A 27392-nucleotide genomic window follows, 5' to 3' on the forward strand; every position below is an offset into this window, starting at 1 on the left:
CCTATTTATTACAATGAAATTTTTATAAGAGAATTTATTAAATAAATAAGAAAAAAAAAAACACTGTTACTTTTCATACTAAAAAAAAATAAAATAACAAATATATTTCAAAGATATTTTAGAAAATTAAAGTTGTGGAGATGCTGACTTCCCCATTAAGCATGGACATTAGAGACATGTAGTAATGTTAATCATAGTCTTCTGTGAGAGACTAACATAAATTGATCAAAATATCCGCCCTTGCAATTTTATTTAGGGTTGAGATCCGTTGACTAATGAAGAATTACTCAAGGAAAAAATGCATGATCACAACCATTTAAACACAAAATCTAATGATTGAGATTTATGCGTATATTGATAACACATATCTCAAAGATACTTATCCTGAGGATAAATCTCAATCATTGGATTTTGTGTTTAAACAGTTGGGGTCTCGACCCATTTATAAATTACTAATTTTCTTATTGTTCCATCTTTTAACTAAACCAATAAGAAGGAAAAAAAAAAAAAAAAAAAGGCCCATGAGTAGTGTGGTTCGGTGGTAAGGCATAGCAACAAAAGTATGCTTCTCTTGGTCGTGAGTTCGAAATCGAGTGTAGTCTCTGAATAACCTGCTTAGTGAGAGTTGTGGGCTCTCCAGGGGTCCCAGGGAGACTTAGGTTGTGTTTGAATGAAGAGAAAAGAAAATAAGGGAAAATAAATGAGTTTCTCTTCATTTCTCTTGCTTGATTTGTTATTTAAGAGAGTGAAGAGAAAAGAAAAAAATGTGAGTTTTCTTTCTCTCCAAAAGTGGAGAGATTTGGAAAGAAACCCTTTTAAAATATTTTATAATTCTAATTCTACCCTTATATGTAAGTAATTTTGATAGAGATTACTATTCCTCTACTTCCATATAGACATCATGATTACTTGTATGTCCCTATACAAAGAGGAATAAGGTTATATTTACATTTGACATGGGAGGCGTGGAGATGCCCATAGCCCCGTAGTACTGTATCTATTCTTAGAAATAATAAAAAAATCTGGCAAAAAAGAACTTCAATTTGATTTAGAAAAATAAGGAGAGTTGGGGCATTCCGAGAATTGAACTCGGGACCTCTCGCACCCTAAGCGAGAATCATACCACTAGACCAAATGCCCAATTTGTTATAAAGGTTTTCTCATTAATTTAAAATAAAATATTAAGTAGGGTTGGTTGGGGTATATTGAGTTTGTAAAATCAAGCAAACCATAAACCAATTGAATTTCAGTCGGGTTCAACAAACCAAAGCATTATGTTTGGTGAACCCAACAATTTGGATCGACGAAACAAATAATTTTTTAAATCGTTCGTGACCCAAAATGATTTATTATATTTTTTTTCACTATTCATATATAAAATTTGAATTTTTTATTTAACTCATAATTTTTTAACATTATAATTGTAGTTATAACTTGTACACTTGAATTATATACATGTGCATGTGAACTGGTCTAAGAAACCAAAGCGAACCAAGAAACGAATCACCTCTACCTACCCTACAAACCGGGTTCATTCTAAAGTGACGAACTAGAACTCTGAACCCAAATTCAAACCGAACAACCCACGAATCAGGCAACATAGCTTTGGATCTTGGACGAAATGAAAAAGCAATATTGATCACCTTGCCGGAGGGTGGAGAAGAATAAAGTTCCAATGGTTCTTAGTGAAGATCTCGAGGTATATGGATTTTCGGAAAAATTCCAACACAATAACCCTAAAACCATGGTATAAACAAGAAGGTTTTGTTATGGTCATTGTTTTGGTATAATTTAAAGTTTTGCTGTCTATGTATGACAGTTATGAGTTGATCATGGAAACTGCCTCGACACAACAAATGACGCAGTCTGGGAACCTAATTTTCAATCACGAAGACAAACAACAACCTGTGGCAGTGAATTCTTTCTCTTTGGCACCCGCCGACGAGCTCTTCAAAATTTTTTTTTTCCTTCCTTCAATAAGTAGACAATTTATTTAAACAAAGAGAAAAGGTGGTCAATCACCGATCTAGAACACAAACTACAAACAGCATACACAAAGAAAATCAGTACCAATTAATTCTATGGATTTTCAGAACATAAACGATCCCACATAAGCAATAAATCCTCAAAAAATACAACTTTGAATTCCTCGTGACTTTTCTTCAATTTTTTTCTTGTTCTTAGGAATCGGATAAGTTGGACAAGGTTTCATGATGCATGAGCTTATTCTCTAAGAAAGATTTGAACATTAAGAAACCTAGTCGAGGACGATGAAGTGGAACCTCGTGTCCTGCACCCCTTATGGTCACAAAGGTCAGTCCGTCGTATACTTGACTCCACCCACCAACCTGTATCACAACCATAGCAAAAGAACAACAATAAAGAAGGCGGCAAAGAAGATGTTTATAACATTCTCACGGCCTTGAGTTTGATGTATCTCAAGATTGTAGTTTCTTAAGACTAACCTGCCCATTGTCATACCAGGGATACCAATTGATAAGAGTAGGTAGATTGAGAGCATCAATAGAGTATCGAGTTGCAGTCACTGGCACCACAGAATCTGTGTCTCCGCTGGACAAAAGAGTTTGATTCACAAAACCATAATCAGATAAGGTGGATGAGTAATCTTCATGTATTGTAACAGAGATACCACCATTAAGTATCTTATGAATAAGCATCTATCCACTTATCATTCCCGGGAATTTTTTTATGCACAGAAAAATCAAGCCAAGGTTTCACAGAATCCTGAATTGACCAATTGCAGAACATTGCATGTATTGAGGGCTACCAGCGATTGATCAATCTGAATTCTGTGAAATTTTGTAAATAAAAAATGCCCTCAATACATTCGACGTCCAGCGATTGATCAATCCGAATTCTGTGAAATTTTGAATTGACTTGTCTGTCTAAAAAAAAAAAAAATCTTCTCTTTCCCTGTTTTAGGGCCAATGATTTGGTGTCATGTTGGAACTCCCTCATGGGAAACCATATATAAAACCATTGGCAATGATCTACCACTTTTACTTTGTTGGACATGTACTAGTGGTTAGCATACATAGTCACTAAATGTGAAAGTTTGTCGAAAAAGTCACGTTTAAAGCATGACTTTTTCCTTCCCCAATTACATCAGAAAAAATGATCTTGATGCACTAGAAAGAGTACATGACTTTGATGAAGATGATAGTGACGACTTAACCGATGAAGCGTCACAGAATAAGGATGCAAATGATGATGGCATTGAATTTGATGATTTTGATTAGTTGATGAATCCTAACTTGGATTCATGATTGTAATTTATTTATTTATATATTTTCAACAATATAAACCTTGAATGTGTTGCAGACTCGTGATTACTTTTCTGTGAATGTTTGGAAGATATCAATATAGGCTTTGATAATTTACAATTGGAGTTTAATATGGAATTTGAAAATTTTGTTTTTCCAGTTTCTCCCCTTCTTTCCCTTGCTAACTTATGTCCAAACCCCGACTTAGTGATGCTAGAGGACGACCATCCTATCCTTCTTCCTCTGGCCTTCACTTGTTTTCTTAACCTATTAGATCTCACTCCTCTGGCCTTCACTTGTTTTCATAGAAAGCCTATAAGCTTCCGTATCAATTGCAAGGGTGGAGGGGAACTGCTCCATTGATGGTTGGGGTGTTCGATGGGATATTACAATTACAGTAATTAGAAATGAGAATTTAGTAGATTAAAAATTAACAAATACCTTGAGTCAACTCTTAACTGTAGACCAAATAACCGCAAGAAAATAATCACAAATTTGTAAATTAATTCAGAAAAGAATAACTCATGGGTTTAGAAGAATTGAAGACCGAGGCATGTGTTATCCTAAAACAGATTAATCCCCATCCGCATCTTGTGTTGTTGCGAGGTTCTTAGACACCCACTCCCAAGATTCAACAATTTGTGACTAACCCGTAGAAAGCAACACATAAATATCAAGATTAGATCTAATGTACAACAACAACCACCACCATTTATCTTCAGTAAAATTAATTAAACTGTTATAGTATATGGAAGGGAGGAGAAATATGAAGAAAAATAAAATTTTCTGATGTTCTTTGTGTCTTGAAAAGACAAGGAGAGTCTCTTTCATAAAGATGAAATCTAAGGGACATATACCATATTGTGCTACATGGCACGATTTGATTAATCTTACAAGATTCAAGACTCTACTAGAGAGTCAGAGAGGAATATGACACCTTTAAAGGACTTATCTAATGTTCAAGGGATCCAACAAATATCTCAAATGAATTGATTAATATTCTAATGAAACTATAAAGATAAAAGAAATTAAAGAAAAGAAACTTTTTTATCTAAAAAGTACAGATCATGAGCAAAACCCACATATGACCGCGTCACGCGACCCAAACAAAGCTTGACGTGCGCATATTAGACCAAAGCTCACACGTGGACTTGCGTCCTGTGACACAAACCCGACTTTGCGTGGGGGGTGTGCATGCACGCATGTGTGTTTTGGTTACCATTGTCCTTAGCTTCACCTAAGGTAAGGACTAAAAATTTATAATATAATAAGAAAAAAATACAATAAAGCTTTTTTGGGTTTGATTTTCAATCATCGAGACTATTTCTCAAACATCCAATTACATAGACCTCAAGACCATACTATATGGAAGATAGCTAAGCAAAGATACGGAAAAAGTGCAATGTACAACCCACTCAAAAGTGGATCTCAACAGTCCCCACTCATCACAAATTAAAAAAAACAAAAAAAAGTCGGAGAAATAAGGAAATGCGATCCATGGGGATTAAATTCATGACTGAAAATCATTAACAATCTCCCACAAGATTAAAAAACGAATATTAAATTGATAAGGGTGAATATGGAAATGTTATGCAAGAGCATAAGTGTCTTTTGGATTAGAACCTTGCTTAGTGTAAACTTATTGATATAAGCTAAGTCAATAAATTGCACACAACTTTTTTCGAAACATTGTCCAATTTACATGGTTGTACTCTTTCCGACCATGAGCATATTTTAGCTTCATGAATGCTTTAGAAAATTAACACTAAATTCTCATAGGAAGTGACTCCACTTCCACACTCACATATATGAATCCATTAGGAATGCTTTGTTGCATTCTACTTGGTGACCAAGTTATAGAACCACTAAGAGTCTGTTTGGACAAACTTCAAAAGGTAACTTTTCTACTTTTAGAAGTTGAAAAGAAAAAAATTAGTTTGGATAAATTCGGCTTTGTTTGGATACAAAGTACAAAGTAACTATGAAGAAAGTAACTTTAGGAAAGTAGGTTTTAAAAAGAAAAAAATTGTTTGGTAATGTCATATTTTATGGGTTTTTTTTCTCTCTCTTCTTCAGCAAGCTTTCTTTTCTTCTGATCTTACGGATCTCAACCATGCTATCTTCTTTATCGCATTTTTGCATCGACTGCGACCTTGTATCTGTTACGACAAGCTTCAGTTCTCACATTCAATCTAAGCGATATGTTGTTTGATCGAAGAAATCCCAAACACATTGTAAAATATCCAAATCATATCAAATAACACAAGATTCAAACAGAAACCTAGAGAGAGGGAGCTTACTTACATGCTTGTCCATGAATCAAACAAAAATCCAAATCCCAAATTAGGGCAAAATCCCCCAAAAATTCTCCTAAATCCACGAGTAAGAAAAGATGTGATTTCATGAGGAGATAGAATTCACAGTTGATTAGAAATCTAAAGCGTCTAATCTCCCATATTTTTATAGGGAAATTATTAAAAAAAAACCTATTTAAAATAATATTTCTTGAAAAAATAACAATTTTTGGGAAATTGTCAAAATGAACCAAATTCGACTCTTATAGGGCCGATTTTTTTTTTTAGAAGTCAAAAAATTCGTCCAATCGATTTTTTTTTTTTTTTAGGTCAAAACTTCGACCCTTTAAAGTAATTTTATTTGATCTAAAATAACATCATGATCTTAAAGTGCTGAAATTTTTTACTTATAAAAAAAATTAAAAATTGGCCCTTTAAGGGCTGAAATTTTGATTTTGATTTTTTATATAAAAAAATCGACTCTTTAAAGGCCGAATTTGATTCATTTTGATAATTTTCCAAAAAATATTACTTTTTCAAGAAATATTATTTTAAATAGGTTTTTTTTATATTATAATTTCCCCTATTTTTATTGTTGTTCGTCTTCATCTTCACCAATCAACCAATTGATTGCTTGAGGTTTCATATATGAAAAATCTCCATCGATCACATCTTCTCTAAACAGATTTGAGTTCTTGCCTTGACTGAGAAGCACACATGTGAGAAAGGGCTTTAGTCTTCTACTTTTGAAAATAAAAAGTAATTTTTTTTTTGGTAATTTTTTAAAAGTTATGCTTTTAACTTTTCAAACGTATCTTTACAAAGTTATCCAAACTAACTTTTTTCTTTTCTACTTTTAAAGGTAGAAAAGTTACTTTTTGAGTGTATCCAAACAGGCTCTTTGTAAAGATATTTTTAAAAAGTAAAAAAAAAAAAAAACCATAACTTTTTAAAAAGAAAAAAAAAATTACTTTCTACTTTCAAAAGTAGAAAACTAAAGCCTTGCCTTACTTTTTAATCGAGACAAGATGGGTCAGTAAGCGCTCTCTCTCTCTCGAGGTCCTTCTGGTTTTTTATCTCCACTACCTTCTCTCCCTCTCTCTATTACTTTCTAGGGTCTCTTCTATGGTTTTCTATCTCCACCCCCTCCCTCTTTGTTACTTTCTAGCATTTCTTTTTCTAGTTCTCCATCTCCACAACCTTTTTCGATGGTTTCTCCTTTACCACATGAAGTGCAGAACGTGCTTCTCAAGGGAAGTGGATGATTGTATATCTCTATCTCGTTTTCAACCTCAAGCACCATGTTTACCATACACCAAAAACCAATTAGATCTACAATGAAAAATCATGGATCTTGAGAGTAGAAAGCTCAGGAGAAAATCCCTTTCCTGTTGCACCAACTCTTTCACCAAAACCCCCAAATAGACTTTTTATTTTTAAAAGCTACTTTTCCCAAAATTACTTTCTTCATAACTACTTTCTATTTTGTATCCAAACATGGCCTACGAGTTAACTCTCAGCTTTCACATGAAGTAGATGGTACTATCGATATCATGGGAAAATGATGGATGGAAACTAGTCTCTGAAGATAGTGCTTCATGCTAACCACTCACAATTAGTTTTCCCATTGCACCTAGATCCTAGGATCTCTATTCATATAAGTTGGGTTTCCATTGAAATGGTTTATATGGTAATAAGCTTTAAACCTATTCCCCCTCAAAGTCTTATATTACTTTCTCTAGATAATCCCTTGGTTAACAGATCCACTTGGTATCAATTTAATTTTAGAAAATCAATAATTATTCCATTAAAGAGAAGACGTTTCCTTGATGTCTACAAAGAATATATCAAGACTTACCATTGTATGATTTATTTCTTGCCTTTGCTATCACAGTTTGGCAGTCATAATGACTAGCATGGACTTCGGTCATAAAGATATATCTACCAAGAAGCTTCTTAATCATTTGGCTTCCTCTCCAGCTTTATTTAAAGCTATGAATCTTGATTCTATTGTGGATCGACTTATTTAAGTTTGCTTGAAAGACTTCCAAGATACTACAACTCCTCTGAGAGTGATTACATATCCACCAGTGGATTTAGATTCATCAGAATTTGAAATTCAATTTGCATTGCCATACCCTTCAAGCATGGTGGTATACCTCTCAAATTGCAAACATACATTTATGATATAATTCAAATGCCTTAATAACCTAATTTGTGCATTCTAGTGATCATGTCTTAGGTTACATATGCATTTACTTGAACACATTGTAGGCTATATTTGGCCTAGTACAGTCCATTATGTACATTACACTACCAACAATCCTGGAATATTCTAATTGAAATATACTTTATTTTTTATTCTTTATTCATTTTGAGGTTCAACTGGGGTCAAAGGTGTCCTGGTAGAATTTGAATCAAATTGATTAAATAACTGTAACGCATTTTCTATATAATGAGATTGGGATAAAGTTATCCCCTCAAATATTCTTATTATTTTTATTCCAAGAATCATATTCGCATAACCCAAGTATTTTTATTTAACATATATTTGGTTGATTTTATAGCTTTGAAGTTTGATCCAAACATTAACATGTCTACATGCAAACAAACAATCACATAAAAGTCTCCAATACTTTGCCTATCAAAAAACAAAAAGTCTCTAATACTTTGTGTATACACATTTATCTTGTTCATTAATTTTAAATCTACTTGAGATCAGGACATAATCAAATTTCTAATGCCATTGAGCCATTGCTTAAGTCAAGTGTTCAATCCCAACAAACTGCATTTCCTTACCTAATTTCTCTCTATTTCTATTTTAATTGGTGATGAGAGGCCTATTGTGGTCCACTTTTGAGCGGATTGTAAGTCCCGATTATTTCATCTCTTGCTTGGTTATCTTCCTTGCAAAATGATATTGGGATCCATTTAATTGGATCTTTAAGAAATCACTTCAGTGATTGAAAAATTGAAGCCCCAAAAAGCTTCATTGCTTTTATTTATTTTTTCTTGTTATTTAATAAATGTTTAGTTCCACATAGACCAAGAATAGAATGGTCTTCTGGTTTTTAAATTTCTTTAGTCTTGACATTAGGTTGAGCTAAGTTAAGACAAGGACCATGGTAAACCACATGCACACTCTACACAGAACCAGGTTTAAGTCACAGGTTATAATTTTTAAACAAAAAAAATATCAATCTTTTTCTTTAATTCCTTCTATGTCCCAATATCTTTGTTGGAGTTTTAACCAATCCATTTGAAATATCTATTAGATACCACAAATGTTATAGGCATCCTTTGGAGGCGTCTTGTTCAAATGTGACTCATAAATAGAGTCACAACTCTTTTAAGACAAACCAAATCATTCCACATGGCACAATCTGGAACATATCTCTTGGATTTTCATCTTTATTAAAGGGATTATTCCCTTCTCTGTTCACAACAAAGAAACTAAAAAAAAAAAACCATTTTTTACTCTTTCTATCCATTTTCATATCTTTTAAAACTTTAATCAATTTATTGAAATTAAAGGATGATCTTCGTTGCTCATTTGTTCGAACCTTGATAGAGTTAATTTGTTTTAGGGTAATGCATCCATGTCTTGGTCTTCAATTCTTCAAAATTAGTACGTTACTCTTTTTTAAATTTGTTTATAGATTGGTCATTCTTCTCTTGCAGTGATTCAAACTTCGATCAAAGTAGAAATCAAGGTATTCAATAAGTTGTCAATTCTTAATCAAGTAAATTCACATTTCAATTTACTGCAATTGTACATTTGAACTTTATATATATATATATATAAGTAACGAGAATTTATTGAAGAAAGGTGGTTGAGAAGACCAACCAACAGAACAAACCAAGCTAAGAAACAACAATGGAACACACCCAGTCCCATCTGCCAAGAAAAGTCATCATGAACTAACAATCTAAAGTACATTAAATAGTGGATAAATCATTCAACTATTGAGAAACCTAAGAAATTTGCTAGACAAAATTGCAAGAGATGACAACAGAAAATGTTGTTTTATCTCACAACACTTAATGTTGCCTATGTGTTGGAAGAAAACCAATCTTGAGAATACGAACCTAGTAGATCAATAGAAAACAAAGATTTGGAAAAAAAGATAACGAATAATTATGCCGAAACCACATTCTGAATTTCTTTGAGAATTCTCTTCATGATGTGTGTTCAATTGTTTTGTTTGCTATATTGAAAATGCTGGAACAGAGAAGTTCATTGTAGGACAACGTCTAAATTATAGAATGGAATATAGTAAATTGGCTATATCTCCAGTATAGGATCTTCAGATTATTATTCATGCTGAAAAAATCAATTAGTGGGGATTTTCAAGTTACTTCAGATATAAAGAAATTACCTCGTTCTTGGAAGGATTTAGAAACAACTTGAGGAATCAAAGAAAAGATGTCAATGGAACACCTTACAGTTATATTAAGAATTGAAGAAGATATTAGGAATAAAAAAGAAGGAATCATCTACATCAATGGTGTCAGAGGTCAATGTGGTTGAAACCGAAACCAGTCAAAAATCTGATTTGTGTTCCAGTTCCTACAAGTATTTAAAAAAAAATATATCAAGAAACCTCAAGGCAGTACCCCCAAAATAAAAAGAGATTTCTATGCTTGTGGCAAGCAAGTCACAAGGACTGCATGTCTAGGAAGAGTCGTGACAATTCAAGCCAATGTGACAGAAGAAAATCTATCAGCAGACACGGGTCACTCATCAAATTTGTGCAAACAGGCGTATATTTTCCTCTTACAAGATAGTAAGAGATGTGAGCAATTCTTTATGGACAACTCATCTGCATCTACAGTTGTTGGAAAAGAGAAAGTGATCTTAAAGTTCACGTTTAAAAAGATTCTCACGTTGAACAAGGTACTTCACGTACCGGATATTTGAAAGAATCTGGTACCAGATATTGAAACTTGTGTTCGAATCTAACAAATTTGTTCTAAAAAAAAAAGTGGTGTATTTGTAGGGAATAAGTATTTGTATGAGGGACCCTTCGTTAAATTAAATGTAATATCTGAAGTAACGTATAAATATGTTGATTTTGCTTATGTCTCCAAGTCTATTAATATATGGCATGGTAGACTAGAACATGTGAACTATTCTTCAATTAAAAAACATGTGAACTTAGGAGCTACACCAAGAAAACCAATATTTAAAGAAAATAAACTTAAGATTTGAGTAAAATATAAATTTGCTAAAAAAAATTAAGAAATTAGAAAGGTCGTCTTCACCTTTTAAAACTTATTTATAGTGATCTATGTGATCTAAATTTAACTTGGTGGCTTGCAAGGTATCAATGTATACTTCTTCTCAGTAATCTAAACTTCCCCCGAACCATATTGTTTGACCATGTTTTGCACATCAGGCATGTCATTTAGAAATTAAATTTTCTGATTTGTTCCTAAATTTAGAAAGAAAGAAAAAAAAAAAGAGAGAACCTACCTGAATACCCAGATCCTGAGACCGGCTGCAATAAGTTCTTGATAAATAGGAAGCATGGATCTTGGTGAATCCGTCCAGTGTTCCCCAACAATATCACTACATAGAAGAGGAACTTAATGAACTCTATCCTCACAAAAAATATACAAGAAAATGCCCTAAAATTCCCAAAACAATAGGCATACCTGCATGTGTCCCAGGGATAGGGGATACCAGTAACATTAGCGTGGAGTGCCTTCTGCACATCCGGGCGATTAAAGTACACCTCAGAATGCTTTTCAGTGCAGGGATCATATGCTCTTAACAACCAAGGCTGATTTAAATGAAATAAAATTAGTTCATCCATAAAAACAAGTTTCTAATTTCTAATATAGGAAGGGAAAAAAAACCAAAACAATGAGTCTTGTTACAATGAGAAAAAACAGCAAGGATTATAACATGACAAGATGATCCCCAAAAGCATACTGTATATCTATCGGATGCAATGTTTCGAGGTGCCATTGTTACAAAATGTTTCAAAACATTTATAACGCGTATCAATGTCATAAAGTATGATTTTTAGGTGTTTACATTTCCATTTCGTTTTATAAAAAAAACCAAAACAATGGAACAGAACCTTAATTATAAACCTTGCTGAGCGGATCTTGACAGTCGATGACCATGTTAAGTGTCAAGTAAGGGACTCACAATTGTGTTATCAAAGGTGACCACCATTTCATAAAAGAAAGGCTAGTTCAAACTAACAACGGTAATTGATGGTTGAATCATGAATGCAAGATGATGGGGGTCTAAATCTCATCCTATGTGCAAGTGAATCACAAAAAATTCTCAAATAAAGACCTAAATCAATAGAGAAGAAAGTAGCAACTGATGGGATCGGTGAATGCATACATAGTGACCCCTTAACTTGCGTTTGAGAGATGTAGTATCATTGCAAGGAGGCGTATATATGCTGTATGGATCGATGTTTCCTTCTTCGACTTCTGCCATGTCAAGAGCCTTGATGCATTCTTTGGAAGGGTGTTCAGAGGATTCCAAATCGCAAGTTATTCTCAGAATTTGATACGTAGCATCAGAAATCAAACCATGGGTCCACCAATACTCAAAAGTGCCCACAAAATCATGAAAATCGTCCATAACAGCATTGCCCACCTGAATAGAAGAACTCAAAACTATCAATCTCTCAAGTCCAAAACCCTTATTAGGCCTCCAAAATTAGCAAATTTATCCCTTAAATTTTCACTTACCAAGAAACCTTTGAAATTAAGAACCGGATTCTGAACTCCCTTGCTTCTCTCATATAAAAGTTGAGACAACTGAGGAACATAGTGACCTTTAAACAGATAGAAAAGAAAGGTAGGTTTGCTCATAATCGAATGGGGTTTTGAGAGAAAAACGGTAAAGTGAAGAAAGATTGAAAAACACAAAGACCTGCGTAACTCTCGCCAGTAATGTAGAAATCCCTGTACTTGTACTGTGGGAACCTCTCCAACCAATTTATAAGGAAAGCATATGCATCTTCAGCTATAAATTCAAAAAACCCAAATCCGAAAATCATTAGAGTTTGACATAATTAACTAATTTTTAAACAAAACAACAAAATTTAAAAGACCGATCTCGCATATCCTCCAAAGAATCTAAATTTCAAGAAAAATAAGTGAAATTGTAAGAAAAATAATCAAAATTACCAGTTCTCTAGAGACCAGACATATACGAATCCGAAAAATCATGTACAGTTGCCAGAATTAATAGGTCTTTAACCAAAACAACAAAAACTACAAGACCCGTCTCATTTTTCATCAAAAGAATCCATTTTCCAAGTAAAAAAAAACTTAGTAAATTTGTAAGAAATATAATCAAAATTACCAGTTCTCTGGTCGCCATCTGTGTACAAATCCAAAAATCATATAAAGTTCCCAGAATTAACTAATTTTAAACCAAAACAACAAAAAATTACAAGACCCGTCTTATATTTCATCCAAAGAATCAAAATTCCAAGAAAAACTAAGTAACATTGTAAGAAAAATAATCAAAATTACCAGTTCTCTGATCCCCATCCGTATAGAAATCCGAAAATTATAAAGTTAGAACTAACAAATTCCCATGCCCCAAAATCATACAGAGTTGCCAGAATTAACTAATTTTTAACCAAAACAACAAAATTTACAAGACCCATCTCGCATTTCATCCAAAGAATCCAAATTTCCAGAAGAAGAAAAAAATAAGAAAAATTACTAGTTCTCTGGTGGCCGGCATCCGTTGACAAATCCGAAAATCATATAGAGTTACCAGAATTAACTAATTTTTACTAAAACAGCAGAATTACAAAACCCATCTCATATATCATCTAAAAAATCAAATTTTCAAGTGAAAAATTAATAAAATTGTAAGAAAAAAAGAAATCAAAATTACCAGTTCTTTGGTCACCACAAGTATACAAATCCGATGTAGTATTCGTATATGAGAACCCCACACCAACCGGAGAATCAAGGAAAAGCAAATTAGCCACTGCAAAACCCACCAAAATTGCCTCAAAAAACACATTAAAATCAAATAAAACTAATTTAAAGAAGAAAAAAACATTGGGTGGTCTCAATTTTATTTATTTTTTTTCTTTTACTTACAAGTGTTCCAGGTGTACGGGTTCGAGAATAGGGTTTTTCCATCAGGATTGATGCGGAAGGGTCCGATCTCTTCTGCAGCTCCAAAAGCGACAGATGAACACCCAGGACCTCCATTGAGCCATAAAACGAGTGGGTTCGACTCAGCTTCAAGAATCGTTGGTGACTCGACTAACCAGTAGAACAAGGCTCGGCCTGATTGTTGGTTTACTGTGATGTAACCTGAGTACTGAGAGAAGCCCACGTTTGTGGGTTGACCAGGTAACTCGGTGATCCTATCTTTCTCTTGTTCTGTAGAAGACGAAGAAGAAGAAGAGAAGAGCGAGAGAAGAAGAGATATAGAGAGGAAAATAGAGAACAGAGAGGAACCCATATTTCTACAACACAAACAAGAAGAAAAATACAAATATTTCTACAGCAGTAGAGCTACCAATGTTCGTGCTCCAATTAAAACTTACAGATTCTGGACCCTCGCTGTTAGTGTGTGAGTGTGTGTGTGTGTGTGTGTGTGTGTGAGAGAGAGAGAGAGAGAGAGAGCACCTTTATTTTCACAAGAAAGGTACATTTGATTTCTCATGTAAAATGGATGAGAAATAAATTTTTGTTTTTTTTTTTTTTTAAAAAGAAGGATTTGGCCACCCTCCACAATAAGATTGGAGTAAAAAACACAGATGTCCTCTAGATTAGTCCTACTTGTCTTGAGATGAATACACAATTTCCTAGGGATACATTTATCTTGAGAATCCCTACCATCCCATGTCATGTTGATGGAGAGTAGGGTTGTCAATGGATCGTATCAGATTGGATTGGGTTGATTTGGTATCGATCCAATATAGATCGGATCGCGTTTAGATTAGATCAAATCCAATTTTAAAATTTACATAAACTTCATACATCTCAATAACTATATAATATAATTTATATATTTTCTAACATATTATCAAATCGAGACGTGGTTGATCCAGATTCAATCCAATAAGATATCGCATCGAAACTTTATCTGATCGGCTCCTTATAAAAATCTAATATGTTAATCCATACCTGAAGTTATTGAATTTCGGATATGATGTGATCCATTGACAACCCTAATGGAGGTGAGTCTCAACCCATTAGTGAAACTAGCATATTCCAAAACACTTTCCACCTTTATCTAAAGATTAATGATAAACTGACTTGAAAAAATCCACTTGAAATTCACTCAATCACAGGTATGTGTACGGAACTATAGATATTTTTCTTTGTGTATCTTGAAGAAAAAAATTTATGGTTCTGTGTACGTGCCACTTTACAAAGTGACTTTCAAGTGATTTTTTTCAAGTTATCTAAAATATCACTCTTAACCAGTAAGAGTTTGTTTGATGGCCAAGACCATGCCTTAAGAGGCAGAGATCTTGAGTTCAAATCCCCATAAAGACCACCTTGAGGGATTTATGATTTATCCCTAGAAAATTACATGATTTGTTTGGATGGAGGCAATTGCTCGTACCTTGAGGATTAATTGAGTGTTCTAAAAGGCTCAGGATGTCAGGTTTTGTTAGGCTAGAGATGTCAAGTTTTGCTTGACTTGACTCATATTTAGGCCGTAATACTTATAGGCAAAACCATGCTCGGCGATGACTAACTATTACATGAATTTGATTTAAGAAGGATTTTGAGAGTTCACTAGCATTGGACCATTTAAGAGATTAACAAAAATTGACCTAAACTCACTCGTTTTCAACCTTTGTCAAAAACCCTAGAATTTTTTCTCCTATGAATGTATCATCTTCATACTCCTAAATCGTTTGTCTTTTACAATAGCCTATGCAATCATGTTCTTGAATTATCATCTTCAATTTCTTGCCAAAATAACTCACACTTTTTCTTAGGAAATTGAGGGATATTTCAAGTATTACCCAAATACATTTAAATGACCTTGTCTTTTTTGTTCCAATGGTTTGGTTCCCACCTGAATCGTGCCAATAATATGATAAAAAATCCCATGTATAATTTGATTCATTCAGATTATCAAGTGATTTTGGAATTGTGTTTATCAGGTCTGGATCAGATCAAATTCAATAAATAATATGTAAAATATAAATCATCTATTTTAGCTAAACAATTATAGTATATGGGTTGGGATCCTAGAACTCGTAAATAAGGACTCCTTTAAAAATATCTCACTCTTCAATCTATATAACAAAACATAAAACACAACTATAAAGTCTACTTTTGTGGGAATAAATTTTCATCCTGCTAGGCTAGGATAAACATCTCATCCAATAATAATTTTGTGAGATCCACTTTATTGTCTTTCCTTTTCACCTTCTCTATTTTTATAATATTTCATCTTTTAATCCTTTAAATCACTTTATTATTTTTTTCTCTTTTACCCTTTAATTTCAAAAATTATTATAATACCTTCCAACTTTATTTATTTTTTACTTTTACCCCTCTTAATCCCAAAGAGTATGTTCGTGCCTAAACTCTAGTTAAGATATATTATTCAACAATTGAGATTTACCCTAAATTAAGATGCATGTTTTATCTCGACCATTGGATTTTGTATTTCAATAGACGGGATTGCATGTTTTTATATGACTCGCTTTTCATGAATTCATGAATATCGACTCATAATATACATTTACATGCATTTTATTGGATTAGATTTCTATTGGACTCGAATATGGTAATTCAAAAACATTTCAATAGGATCCTTATATGATCACAAACCCCCGATCCAAACTACCAAATTGGGTAGGCTTGATCCTATCCATTGACGTGGCTAAGATGTGGACTTGATGAGAGGGTCATTAATGGTGACCACACCCTTCACAGTCCACGATCCATACACACACACACCACTCACTTGTCCTTCGTTTCCATCCATCTTCATTTTCTTTCACTTATTCCCTTTCTCTCATGAGTCCAAATCCTTTGCACTTAGGGTGTAGGATTGAAACCCTCCTCCCACATGTCAACACATGCCACATAAGTTATATTTCAAAGAAATTTTAAAAAAGAGATATTTTAGGCATCAATTCCTTGGATTGTGGCTTATGTGGCATGTGTTGAGGTGTGGCGGGAGGGTTTCAATCCTCCACCCTAGGTGCATAGGATCTTCTTTCACTACCTACACACCAAGCCACATTAAATACATACTTTTCTAGGCCTACAAGGCTACAACTACCAATGCTCACATCTTATTTCGTTATCAGTTCACGGGTTGGATATGGTGCAAATGTTTAAAATCTTTTGGGATAACTCGGATGGGACCGGATCTTTATTTGAGGAATTGCTACCGATAAGAGGCGTTAAATTCCCAAGTAAATATGTTTCACAAATTATTAATTTGTGCTTTTGTGCGGTTATTTACTACTGTTGGAGGGGAATGATTTTTCAATTATTTGAAGAGAAATATTCACCAAAAGAAGTAATTTTGCAGCATATTCAAAAAACATTGCAAGGGTTGACGATGCATCAGTGGTAATTTCCCAAATACTTAAAAACTGGATTTGTAAGTTTCCATCGTGCTACCCAGATTAAAACACTTCTTTTGGAAAACTCCTAATGAATATATTATCAAAATAAATACGGATGGGTCTCCAGGATCCCATGGTGCAGGTTACGGCTTTATTGATAGAGATAATGAAGGAATATTTTTGTTCGGTGGCTAGAGGAACACTGTGGAAGATAATATGATCAAATTAGTTGAATTTTCATTCTTAAAGGTCTTAGAGTTCAAAGTGGGAAAAAAAGATTAAAGATCGAATTTTAGTTAATAAAACGTGCAAAAGGGTGGATGAACAATTATGAGACAAGTTAAAGGAATGACTAAAGAAATAGGAAAATTATTTTTTCAAAAAATGAAAATCTCTACACATTCTCTTACGTAAAAGTAACTAATCATCTCCTATTTTATCTTACTCTAAAAGATTCTATGCATCTCCCATATCTTTTTTATTTCTATCTCTTTCTCTTTTCTCCACATGTCAAATTTTCTTTCCTTCCACATAATGTGAAAAAAGTCCAAATTTGACGGTCCTGGGCCGTCAAATTTCATAAAATTCAACAGACAAAGGGGTTGAATTGGCGTCAAATTTTTCATTGTCAAAATTTTTTTTGACAGACCGAAAATGTCAAATTAATGAATGATAGGAGAAATTTGACAACTCTAAGCCATCAAATTAGGGATTATCTAGAATTTCGACGGTCCTTAATCATTAAAATTCAATTTCTAAAATTCGTGGGCCTTGGCTCGTCAAAATTTCCAATTTTCACATAGTGCCATATCCCTCACCTTTTATTTTAATTGTTTTTTTTTTTTTTATATTGAATTTTTCTCTATTTTCCCAATATTATTTATTTATCTAGAATTCTAATTATTCTTATTCTTATTCTTATTCTTCTCTAATCTCTCTTCCTCTTTATTTTTTCTTTAATTTCTTTAAGTTTATTTTTTTAGATTTTTTATTTAATAATTTTGATGGACTCGTCAATAGAGATTGTTGGCTAAAATCCTGGATAGGATTAAAGGAGAAACTAGAAGATTGTAATTTTATTTCGATCAACAATGATGGATTAATGTTTATATTTTTTTTGGATTGATTTGAGGTGAATTAATTATCTTTATTTAATTCTCTATCTATAAATTCTTTTTGAATTTTTGTCTACGATCATCACATTGAATGCTTGAAATTTTTTCTTAATTCATTGTTGATGATTGTTTAAAGAATCTCTGTGGCATGTGAATGTTCTACACGTGACAATTTTTATTTTTCAAAATATTTTAGAAAATAAATTTGTGATTTAATTATTATATCATCCAATTAGGAAAAATCATTATTCGAAACTAATCGAGAAAAAATGTTGATTGAATAAAATTGTGATTTTTGAATGTATCTCCGATGCCTTAGAGTTTTTTAATTTTTGTTTTAAATCTTTTAATTTTTGTTTCATACGAAAGTGTTGAAAATCGTCTTTTTCATAGTTTGAGTCACATCTTCTTTCACTCATCCATGTTTTATTTCAATTTTTACATAATCTACGTAGATTGACATTGAACTCTCGAGATTTTATTACTTCGCTGCAACCTTACACTTAGAGTATTTAACCTATACTATTTCAATCGTCGCAAGATCTTACTTGTAATATACTCGTTAGTAGTGTATGGGAGGGAATCCATCAACTCCAACGTATCAAATAAGGATAGGCTACACAAGTAGTTACATAACCGCATAACTACATGATCACATCATAGAATAGTGATCAAGTGAATCGTTAATGCGCACCATATATGATACAATACAACATATTATAATACTCTAATAATTAGATATAGACTACAAGAATCCTAAGATGGTTTATATAAAAAACAAAATCATAACTAAAAACAAATTTTAATGCTATTAAATCTAATAACAATCTAAGAAGATGATTTCATGTAACAGTATACTCCTTATTATAATGCATCTCATCTAATACTCTAGAAAGAACACAATACATGATTCATTCAAGTTCCTCTATTACATAACTCGCTTTCTCGGTATTGCTTTTAGTGGAACATCCTTTCGCAATGTGATCCCCATCCTATCATTCATGTCAATCATGTCTGGACTTAAACCATGTTCTAGTTCCCATTCAAAATAATGTAACAGTGATCCAAGAACAAAGTGAACAACTTGGTGAGCTAATGGAATGCCAGGACAAATACGTCGTCCAGCTCCAAATGGAATGAACTCAAAATGTTGTCCCCGATAGTCGATATCAGAACCCAAGAACCTCTCGGGCTTAAAAGATAAAGGATCATCCCAAGAATTTGGATCCCTTCCTATTGCCCATGCATTCACAAGCACTTGTGTATCCTTGGGTATGAAATACCCCATGAAGAAGTTGTCTTTTACAGCCCTACGGGGAACCAAAAAAGGAATTGGAGGATGCAATCTTAGTGTTTCCTTTACCAAAGCTTGCAAATATGGAAGGTTGTTGATATCGCTCTCTTCAAACTTCATGTTTGATCCAACAACTTGTGTTAGCTCAGTACGCACCTTACTCATTGATTTGGGGTTGAGGAGTAACTCTGTCATCGCCCATTCTATTGTGCTACTTGTCGTTTCAGTTCCAGCTAAAAACATTTCCTGCACCATATAGGCATTTAATAATATGTTTAAGAATAAAAAAAAAAATGCTCCATCTCCTAACATACATGTCACCTCGAAATTCTTAAATTAGAAATTTTATTATATAAATGAATTCTTATCCAATACTTGAATATATAGCGAAATTCTTAAATTAAAATTTCTACCATATAAATAAATCCTTGTCCGAGACTCGAATATATAGCAAAATTCTTAAATTAAAATTTCTAATATTTAAATGAATCCTTATCCGAGACTCGAATATGTTGGGTTATGTCTTCTATTCTGGTATATGGAGAGTTATCGTGGATTCAACCCGGATTTTTTGATGATTTGTTAATGACCCGCATGACCTGTTTATTGGGCCCATTTGGTTTGGATTTGAATCCGACCCGTTTAACCTCTTTGTAACCATAAGTATATAAAGAGTAAGAGATTAAACCCTCAAGGGTGTGAGAGATATACGAGAGGCAGAGAGAAATTTGTAACATAGTTCTTCTTTAGTTAATATAGTGAAATTGTCATTTTCGCCCGTGGACGTAGGTTGATGCTTTGATCGAACCACGTATATCTTGTGTTTTGTGAGATTCTTCTGTTTTTGTTGATTTATACTTTGGATCTTAAGGTTCTATCTAACAGAATATAAAAGAGATAATAGGATATTTTACTCCTTGGGTTCTCTTCCTTTTCTTGTTAAACAATCTCTTGGGTGTTAGGCCCGACCTTCCCCAGATTTGTCTTGTAACATAAGGCTTCTTTCTGCCATAATTTCGTCCGCTTCTAATACAAATCTTACTTAGCAACAAAAAGATAAAAAGAAGAGATATGACTCCCTAACTAGATAACTGGATGAGTTAAATATTTGCATGAGATATGAATACAATTAATTAAAATTGAAAATGATTATAACAAATCCCAAAAATCCCAAAAATAGTTGAAAATGATTGATCAATTGGCTTTTAATCTTCAATAATTTTCTATCAATATTTATGTTAATGGCAAGTAGACAATATAAAAGTGGGGTGTACCAAATGAGAATTTACGTTTCACCTAGATTAAATCTGCTTTAATTTATATTTTTTTCTGGACCAACTTCAGCCGCAGAGTGGATTAGATGGGTATCCCATCAACACTAAAATTAAAATTATAAGAAGATCAAAGAACTTTTTGGTTTAATTTTGGACACAAATCTCAAAGCATCAAAGTACATATACTAAACACAATTATAGGAAAAGAAAAGAGTGTTAAGAAGTAGAGAGTCACCAGCATCAAAGTAACCATGTTTTTTTCAGAAATTTTAGTAGGTTCTTCATTTCCATCACCTTCAAATTCCATCAACACATCCATGAAATCCTTTTTCCTTTTATCTTCGTCTGACCGTTGTTCATGAACACGCTTCTTCATAAAGCCAGAGACAATATTCATGGCTCGTCCGATCTCTTGTTCCATCTCCCTTCTTATTCCTTGGGGGTCCAACCATCTAAGTAAGGGAAAGAAGTCAGCTAAATTAGGCTTTGCATGCAACTTCATTATTCTATCCATTGTACTGAAGAACTCAGGACCCTCTTTGGACTGTGGATCCAACAAATCACGAGTGAAGAATAGATTGCCAAGCAAGTTGAAGGTCATGAGAAAGACAAACCGAGCTACTTGCACCCCACCTTGTACCTGATACAACATTAGATACATTAAATTGTGATAATGCATACAATAGTGATATATAGAATCATATTCTTGTTAATTAATTAAATTTTTTTTAAATAAATAAATTATGATCACTCTTTATTTTCTATATGATCTTTATTATTGGCAACTGTGATTTGATTAATAATAATTAATAAAATTAGGATGGTTTAGACATACCCTCCACTTTAATTTGAGAGGAGATTATTATCAAACTGATGGCATGCCCCTTGGACCCCTGTCTCATCTGAGAGACCAATAGTAAATGATCTAAATACCTTTTTCTTTAACCTCTAACAACAACCTTTCAATATTTTTCTCTCTCCTTTAATCTTCAAACCTCAAGAACAAGACAATATTTTGGAGGGATTGGAGAAGAGGTTGAATAGATTTAACATAATTTAATTACTTTAGAGATAGAGGGGATTGATGAAGAAAGGCTTCTTTTTGTCTGAAAAATCAAGATTCAATAAAAATTACATTATTCTAAACTAAATACCTACCTGTGCTTCCTCTTCTATCCATCGGATCATATCGTCGACACTCTCTCTCCTTAAAAATGTAGTCTCATTGATTCTCTTATTGTTAAATAACTCTGTGGTGCAAATGCGTCTCAACATGCGCCAATATGGCCCATATTGGGCAACAGCCAGGGATCCTTGGTTATAATTGTGGACTCTCATGGTTTCGATGATAGTGCGACCTGCGAAAGAGATGTCATGGTTCTTGAACATCTCCTTTGCCGCTTCGGCTGATTGAATCACGACGTTCTTCATCGCACCCAAGTGTAAGAACATCACTGGGCCATATTTTGGGTGTAGGTTTGCTAGGGTTTTGTGTGGAACGTTTCCTAGATCAAACAAGTTGCCTATTATTGGCCATCCTCGTGGGCCTGGAGGCAACTTCCTTGATTTTTTATCAAGCATTCGACGGAGAAGAACTGTTGAGAGACAAATGGTTGACAAAACAAACAAGCTCCAAACCCAATCTTCCATAACTTGTATTATCTTCTTCTATCTATCAAAATGAGAAGGTGAGGTGTTCTTCTTTACTTCACTTCTGCTAAATATAAATCTTGGGGGGTCATGCATTTGCATGATTCAAACTTGATTTGATTTTGTCTTATTCAAACTTGATGGCACTAGCCACGTGATGATTGTCATGGAAAGCTCTCTCAAATATGCCAAAGGTTTGAATTTGATCCAAAGACTGGAATTTATTGCTCGATAGGAAGGTGGGAGTTTCATGGTCAAACCATAACTTTATTTATATAAAATTATTATTTATGAAATTCACTTTGGTTACTAAGTTGGCAAGGTTGACTGCAGCCACAAACAGGTCAACAAAATTCTAAAAACTTTGAAAAAATAAAATAGAAAAAAGTTATTTTAACCGTTGAATTTTAATTTTAAAATGGGAATTTCCATTTTGAACACCTTGGCTCACGGAAAAAAAAGTTGTTTTTTGATTTGCTTTTAGTCCAACTTTTTCCATGAAATATAAAGGGTTATGGTGCTGAATTGCCAATGGGCGGGGTATACCATGTAGATGAAACCATCCTCAGTAAGATTTCCAATCTTATTAAGTTAGTAAGGCTAACTTAAATCCTGCCTTTTTTATTTCTTAGGAAATAAACACAAGTTGTTGTAACTTGTAAGCAAGAAAAGATTATAAATGAAAGACGAGATTTGAGACAAGGTTCTCAGTATCCAAATTTTTGAAAAAACTCTTGTAAATTTTCAACAAAGAGACGCAGACATGAAATTTTCGGCACCTCCATCTAGAATCTAAAATTTAAAATAGATTTTTTTGTTTTTGTTTTTTTCGTTTAATCTGATTTACCCTTCTTAGCAGAAGTGAGGCTCCCTATCAACATTGACCGTTGATTTATGCTTTTTTAGCCGTATAGGATCTTGAGATTGGGTGATTAATGATGGTTGATTGCTTAGGTAGTTCACTTAAGCTTTTAAGCTATAACTTGAACCTTCTACAAGTACATATATATTAACAACTCAGTTTGTCGACGATTTTCTTCAACCTCTGCACTCGTGTTCTTTAATACTGATTGGGTGGATTCCAGATGAATGAAGACATTGTGGACCATTTTATTCTTTCAGAAAAATCAATCAGCGGAGTTGTTTGACCGGCACTATTGGGGTCCATATTGCCTTTAGCTACACTATCAATAGTAGCGTTTCCCTTGGCCGTTGTTATTAATAGCAGCGGCAGTTTTTTTGGAATTTGCGGCGGCTTTTGACCCCGCTTAAAACCTACAATTTTGTAGTGATGGGTGGTAATCCAATAGGACTCTTTGTTATTGGTTACATCTTTGAAAGGTGTTACTTCCCATGGTTTGTTGATGAATGTCAAATGAAGTTCTTAGATTGTTTAAAACATTGTTCTACTACATGAAAACTGGAAAATTCGACAGAAAAATTGACGGGCAAAGGCCCATGAATTTTAGAAACTGAATTTTGACGGTCTAGGATTGTCGAAATTCTTGATGTTCCCAAATTTGACGACTTAGAGCTGTTGAATTTCTTTTATCCTTCATTAATTTAACAGTTTTGGTCCGTCGAAAAAAAAATTTGACAATGAAAAATTCGACCCCTCCGTCGAATTTTATGACATTTAACGGTCCAAGACTGTCAAATTTCGGCTTTTTTCACATTGTGGTCATGGTCAATTCTTCATCTCTACTGGGAGGGAAATTATGTGGTCAACACCCTTGCTTCCTATGTGAATGAGATTAGAAACAATTTTTTTTGCTCACAGTTCTCAAAGAATCCAAGATCTGGCAATCACATGTGCCGAAATGGAAACCCCAATGTTGAGTTTAGTCCCACATTAGCCCTCTTTGCCTTGTCTCTTTCTTGGGCCTCTCCACTCAAAAGCAATTGGTAATGAGAGGAGAGCCCAAGAGTTTATAAGGAGAGAGACAAGGCAATGAGTGCCTGATATGGGACTAAACTCAATACTCAATTACAAAACTACCCTTACTAACGTAGGCATGTGACACACACTATCTTTCATTAGAAACCTGTTGTGAGGGGAGCCGCGGAAGCAAATCACCTTTAGAGAAATCCTTTATCGAAACTAATACCAAGTTCTAAAACACACCAACAAGCAATAACCAACACCACTAGCAATCAATGTAAAGTAAAACTATTTACGAATGTAAATAGCAAATAAAAAGATGCTCACATAATATTTACGTGGTTCGACGATGTGCCTACGGGGTTGAAGGGAGAATCCACTATATGAAGAAACCAATGACTTGCACAGCCCACAAGTTCGTCCTAAGAAGAAAACTTGATTTTTATCCAAAGAGAAGATCAACCTCTTCCTTTGTAATATCTCCTAGCTCTCGCTCTAATTTTATAGATTTGATTTCTATCTATCTTATTTTACCACAAGATAGCTGTTGTATTTATAATAAAAGAGAGATGCTTTTGCCACACCAACTATTGGTGATGCCACAATTCTCCATCTTGTACATAACTTGAAAACACCTCAAATTTTTGGATGAACACAAGAAGAAGCTGCAAGCATGCAAAGCTATACCACACAAGAGTAACCTGTAACACCAACCCGGCTGTACCATTCTGACCATGGCTGCCTACGTACCCTCTGACTGGGATCAAGCCATCGTAGTTTTTCCTAACTCTCCATATAGACCCCACCTTACCCCCAATTCCGCCCCAAAGGGCCATGCCCTTTTGGACAACTCAACACGGGCCAATATGAAACAAGTCCAAGCAGTGTTGGAACTTGCTACCTGTCACCACCTTGGTTAACATGTCTGCGGGGTTCTCATTTGTATGCACCTTCATGAGAGAAACATCACATTCCTCTATGACATCTCGCACAAAATGATACCTGACGTCGATATGCTTGGTACGAGCATGATGAACTTGATTCTTAGCCAAGTGAATCGCATTCTGACTATCACACCACAAGTTCACACAATCCTACTTAATCCCCAAATCATCTAGAATACCCCACAGCCATAATGCTTCTTTCACTCATTCTACTATGGCCATGTACTCGGCCTCTGTAGTAGAAAGTGCCATTGTAGCCTGTAACATCGATCACCAACTAACTGGAGCACCATGTATACTAAACACATAACCAGTAGTAAATCGTTGTCTGTCTAGATCACTTGCATAATATGAGTCAACAAACCCGCTAATCTGACATGTATTTCCACCAAAACACAAACCCATATTAGCGGTACCCTTCAAGTATCTCATGACCCATTTCACTACTTCCCAATGAGTTTTCCCCGGGTTCACCATGAACCTACTGACCATACTGACCGCTTGTTAAATGTCTGGATGTGTACAAACCATGGCGTACATTAAACTGTCAACTGCACTAGCATAAGGTATACGTTCCATGTGTGCCTTCTCTTCTGTTGTAATGAGAGATTATTTACCAGAGAACCTGAAATATGGAGCCAATGAAGTCACCACTAACTTAGCACCTTGCATCCCGAACCTTGCAATGACCCGTTCAATGTAGCCTTTCTGACTTAAGAACAATCGTCGGTTTGACCTCTCTCTTCTGATCTCTATACCTAGTATTTTCTTAGCAGCGCCTATGTCCTTTATTTCAAACTTTTTACCAAATTGAGATCTTAGCCTATCTATCTCCACTTTGCTCAACAAAACAATAAGCATGTCATCCACATACAAAAGAAGATAGATATAATCACGTCCACGAAGCTTTCAAATATAGACACAACAGTCATAATCACTTCTAGAGAACCCATGCTTTAGCATGAAAGAGTCAAATCGCTTGTACCATTGCCGAGAAAATTACTTCAATCCATAAAGTGATTTCCTCAAGCGATATACCTGACGTTCCTTACCCTCAACCTTGTAGCCCTCAGGTTGATGCATATAGATTTCCTCATCCACGTCTCCGTGCAAGAAGACTGTTTTGACATCGAGTTGTTCCAACTCAAGATCACCGTGAGCAACAATACTCAATAGCACCCGAATAGAAGTGTGCTTCACCACAGGAGAAAAAATCTCATTGTAATCAACACCCTCTCTTTATGCAAACCCCTTAGCCACTAGTCTAGCCTTGTACCTTGTACCACCGAGCTTGGAAGGATCCTCTTTCCTTTTGTACACCCACTTACGATCAATAGCTTTCTTTTCCATGGGCAATGAGACTACCTCCCATGTTTGGTTCTTCCGGAGAGATTCCATCTCTTCTTCCATTGTAGCTGACCAACTCTCACTCTATCTCTATCCCGAATAACTTCTTTGAAGGTGACCAGCTCATCATCCTCCACCGAGAGTGCGTACTCAACCAAATTTACCTGCCCATAATGCCTCAGAGGTTGATTTGAACCTAGCTTTTGAACCTGCTTATATGCTTGCTTCAGCTTAGTGGAAGTCAAAGACTCCTCAAGCTGTTGGTGTTGAAGCGCTTGTACACTCTCTTGCTGAACCTCCTTATGTTCAAGCTCATCATCACTTTCCTCTTGAGTGTCTCTATGATGCTCCTCTTGAACACAACTAGAACCTGGTTAGTCTTTATGTTCTATCTCAACCACTTAAGACTATGAAGTCCCAACACCATCATCATCGGGCACCATAGCTTTTGACAATGCTACCATGGAGCTCTCATCAATAGTAACATCTCTGTTGATTATGAACTTAAAATTTTCTACACACCAAAAGCGATAGCCTTTTACTCCCGTTGCATACCCCAAGAATATTGCCTTCTTGGTTCTAGCGGCAAGCTTTCCCTCGTTGACATGGTAATAGGTTGTACAATCGAAAATTCTGAGTCTCTCATAATTTGCATGCTCTCTTGACCACACCCTGTAAGGTACATCTCCATCTAGCTTCGAATGTGGAGACCGGTTCACTATGTAGCAAGCTGTAGCAACTGATTCTACCCAC

General features: G+C 34.5%; 2 protein-coding genes and 1 non-coding gene across 3 annotated transcripts; all 3 read right to left on the bottom strand.

Annotated features, from left to right (window-relative positions):
* Positions 1-1068: 1068 nt before the first annotated feature.
* On the bottom strand, positions 1069-1140 carry TRNAP-AGG (transfer RNA proline (anticodon AGG)). The gene has a single exon. It is a non-coding gene; the product is annotated as a tRNA-Pro (tRNA).
* Positions 1141-2050: 910 nt separating this feature from the next.
* Positions 2051-14201, bottom strand: LOC147380463 (serine carboxypeptidase-like 27). Its single transcript, XM_086431672.1, has 9 exons — positions 13676-14201; positions 13464-13559; positions 12483-12575; positions 12299-12384; positions 11943-12203; positions 11237-11364; positions 11055-11150; positions 2466-2571; positions 2051-2348 (listed from the first exon to the last, which is right to left on the bottom strand). The coding sequence occupies exons 1-9, from the start codon at positions 14043-14045 to the stop codon at positions 2181-2183; spliced, it is 1404 nt and encodes a 467-aa protein (XP_086287798.1). The 5' UTR covers positions 14046-14201; the 3' UTR covers positions 2051-2180.
* A 4808-nt stretch (positions 14202-19009) lies between these two features.
* LOC147380464 (cytochrome P450 76A1-like) lies at positions 19010-22497 on the bottom strand. The gene is made up of 3 exons (XM_086431690.1): positions 21975-22497; positions 21052-21456; positions 19010-19788 (listed from the first exon to the last, which is right to left on the bottom strand). Exons 1-3 carry the CDS (start codon positions 22464-22466, stop codon positions 19177-19179), a joined length of 1509 nt encoding a protein of 502 aa, XP_086287816.1. The 5' UTR covers positions 22467-22497; the 3' UTR covers positions 19010-19176.
* Positions 22498-27392: the final 4895 nt, after the last annotated feature.

Source organism: Akebia trifoliata, unplaced genomic scaffold, assembly GCF_017979445.1.
Source record: "Akebia trifoliata isolate Shusen 1 unplaced genomic scaffold, ASM1797944v1 Contig01398_ERROPOS7289552, whole genome shotgun sequence".
Classification (NCBI taxonomy): domain Eukaryota; kingdom Viridiplantae; phylum Streptophyta; class Magnoliopsida; order Ranunculales; family Lardizabalaceae; genus Akebia; species Akebia trifoliata.

What these genes read in the sequence shown, in the direction of transcription:
- LOC147380463 (XM_086431672.1), bottom strand. Translation starts at nt 14,045, where the DNA reads ATGGGTTCCTCTCTGTTCTCTATTTTCCTCTCTATATCTCTTCTTCTC. An exon ending in TACTGGCGAGAGTTACGCAG is followed by an intron (nt 12,385 to 12,482) that starts GTCTTTGTGTTT and finishes ATCTGTTTAAAG; the next exon opens with GTCACTATGTTCCTCAGTTG. An exon ending in GCAAGTTAAGGGGTCACTAT is followed by an intron (nt 11,365 to 11,942) that starts GTATGCATTCAC and finishes CATTTAAATCAG; the next exon opens with CCTTGGTTGTTAAGAGCATA.
- LOC147380464 (XM_086431690.1), bottom strand. Translation starts at nt 22,466, where the DNA reads ATGGAAGATTGGGTTTGGAGCTTGTTTGTTTTGTCAACCATTTGTCTC. An exon ending in GGATAGAAGAGGAAGCACAG is followed by an intron (nt 21,457 to 21,974) that starts GTAGGTATTTAG and finishes ATGTTGTATCAG; the next exon opens with GTACAAGGTGGGGTGCAAGT. An exon ending in ACATGGTTACTTTGATGCTG is followed by an intron (nt 19,789 to 21,051) that starts GTGACTCTCTAC and finishes TATATGGTGCAG; the next exon opens with GAAATGTTTTTAGCTGGAAC.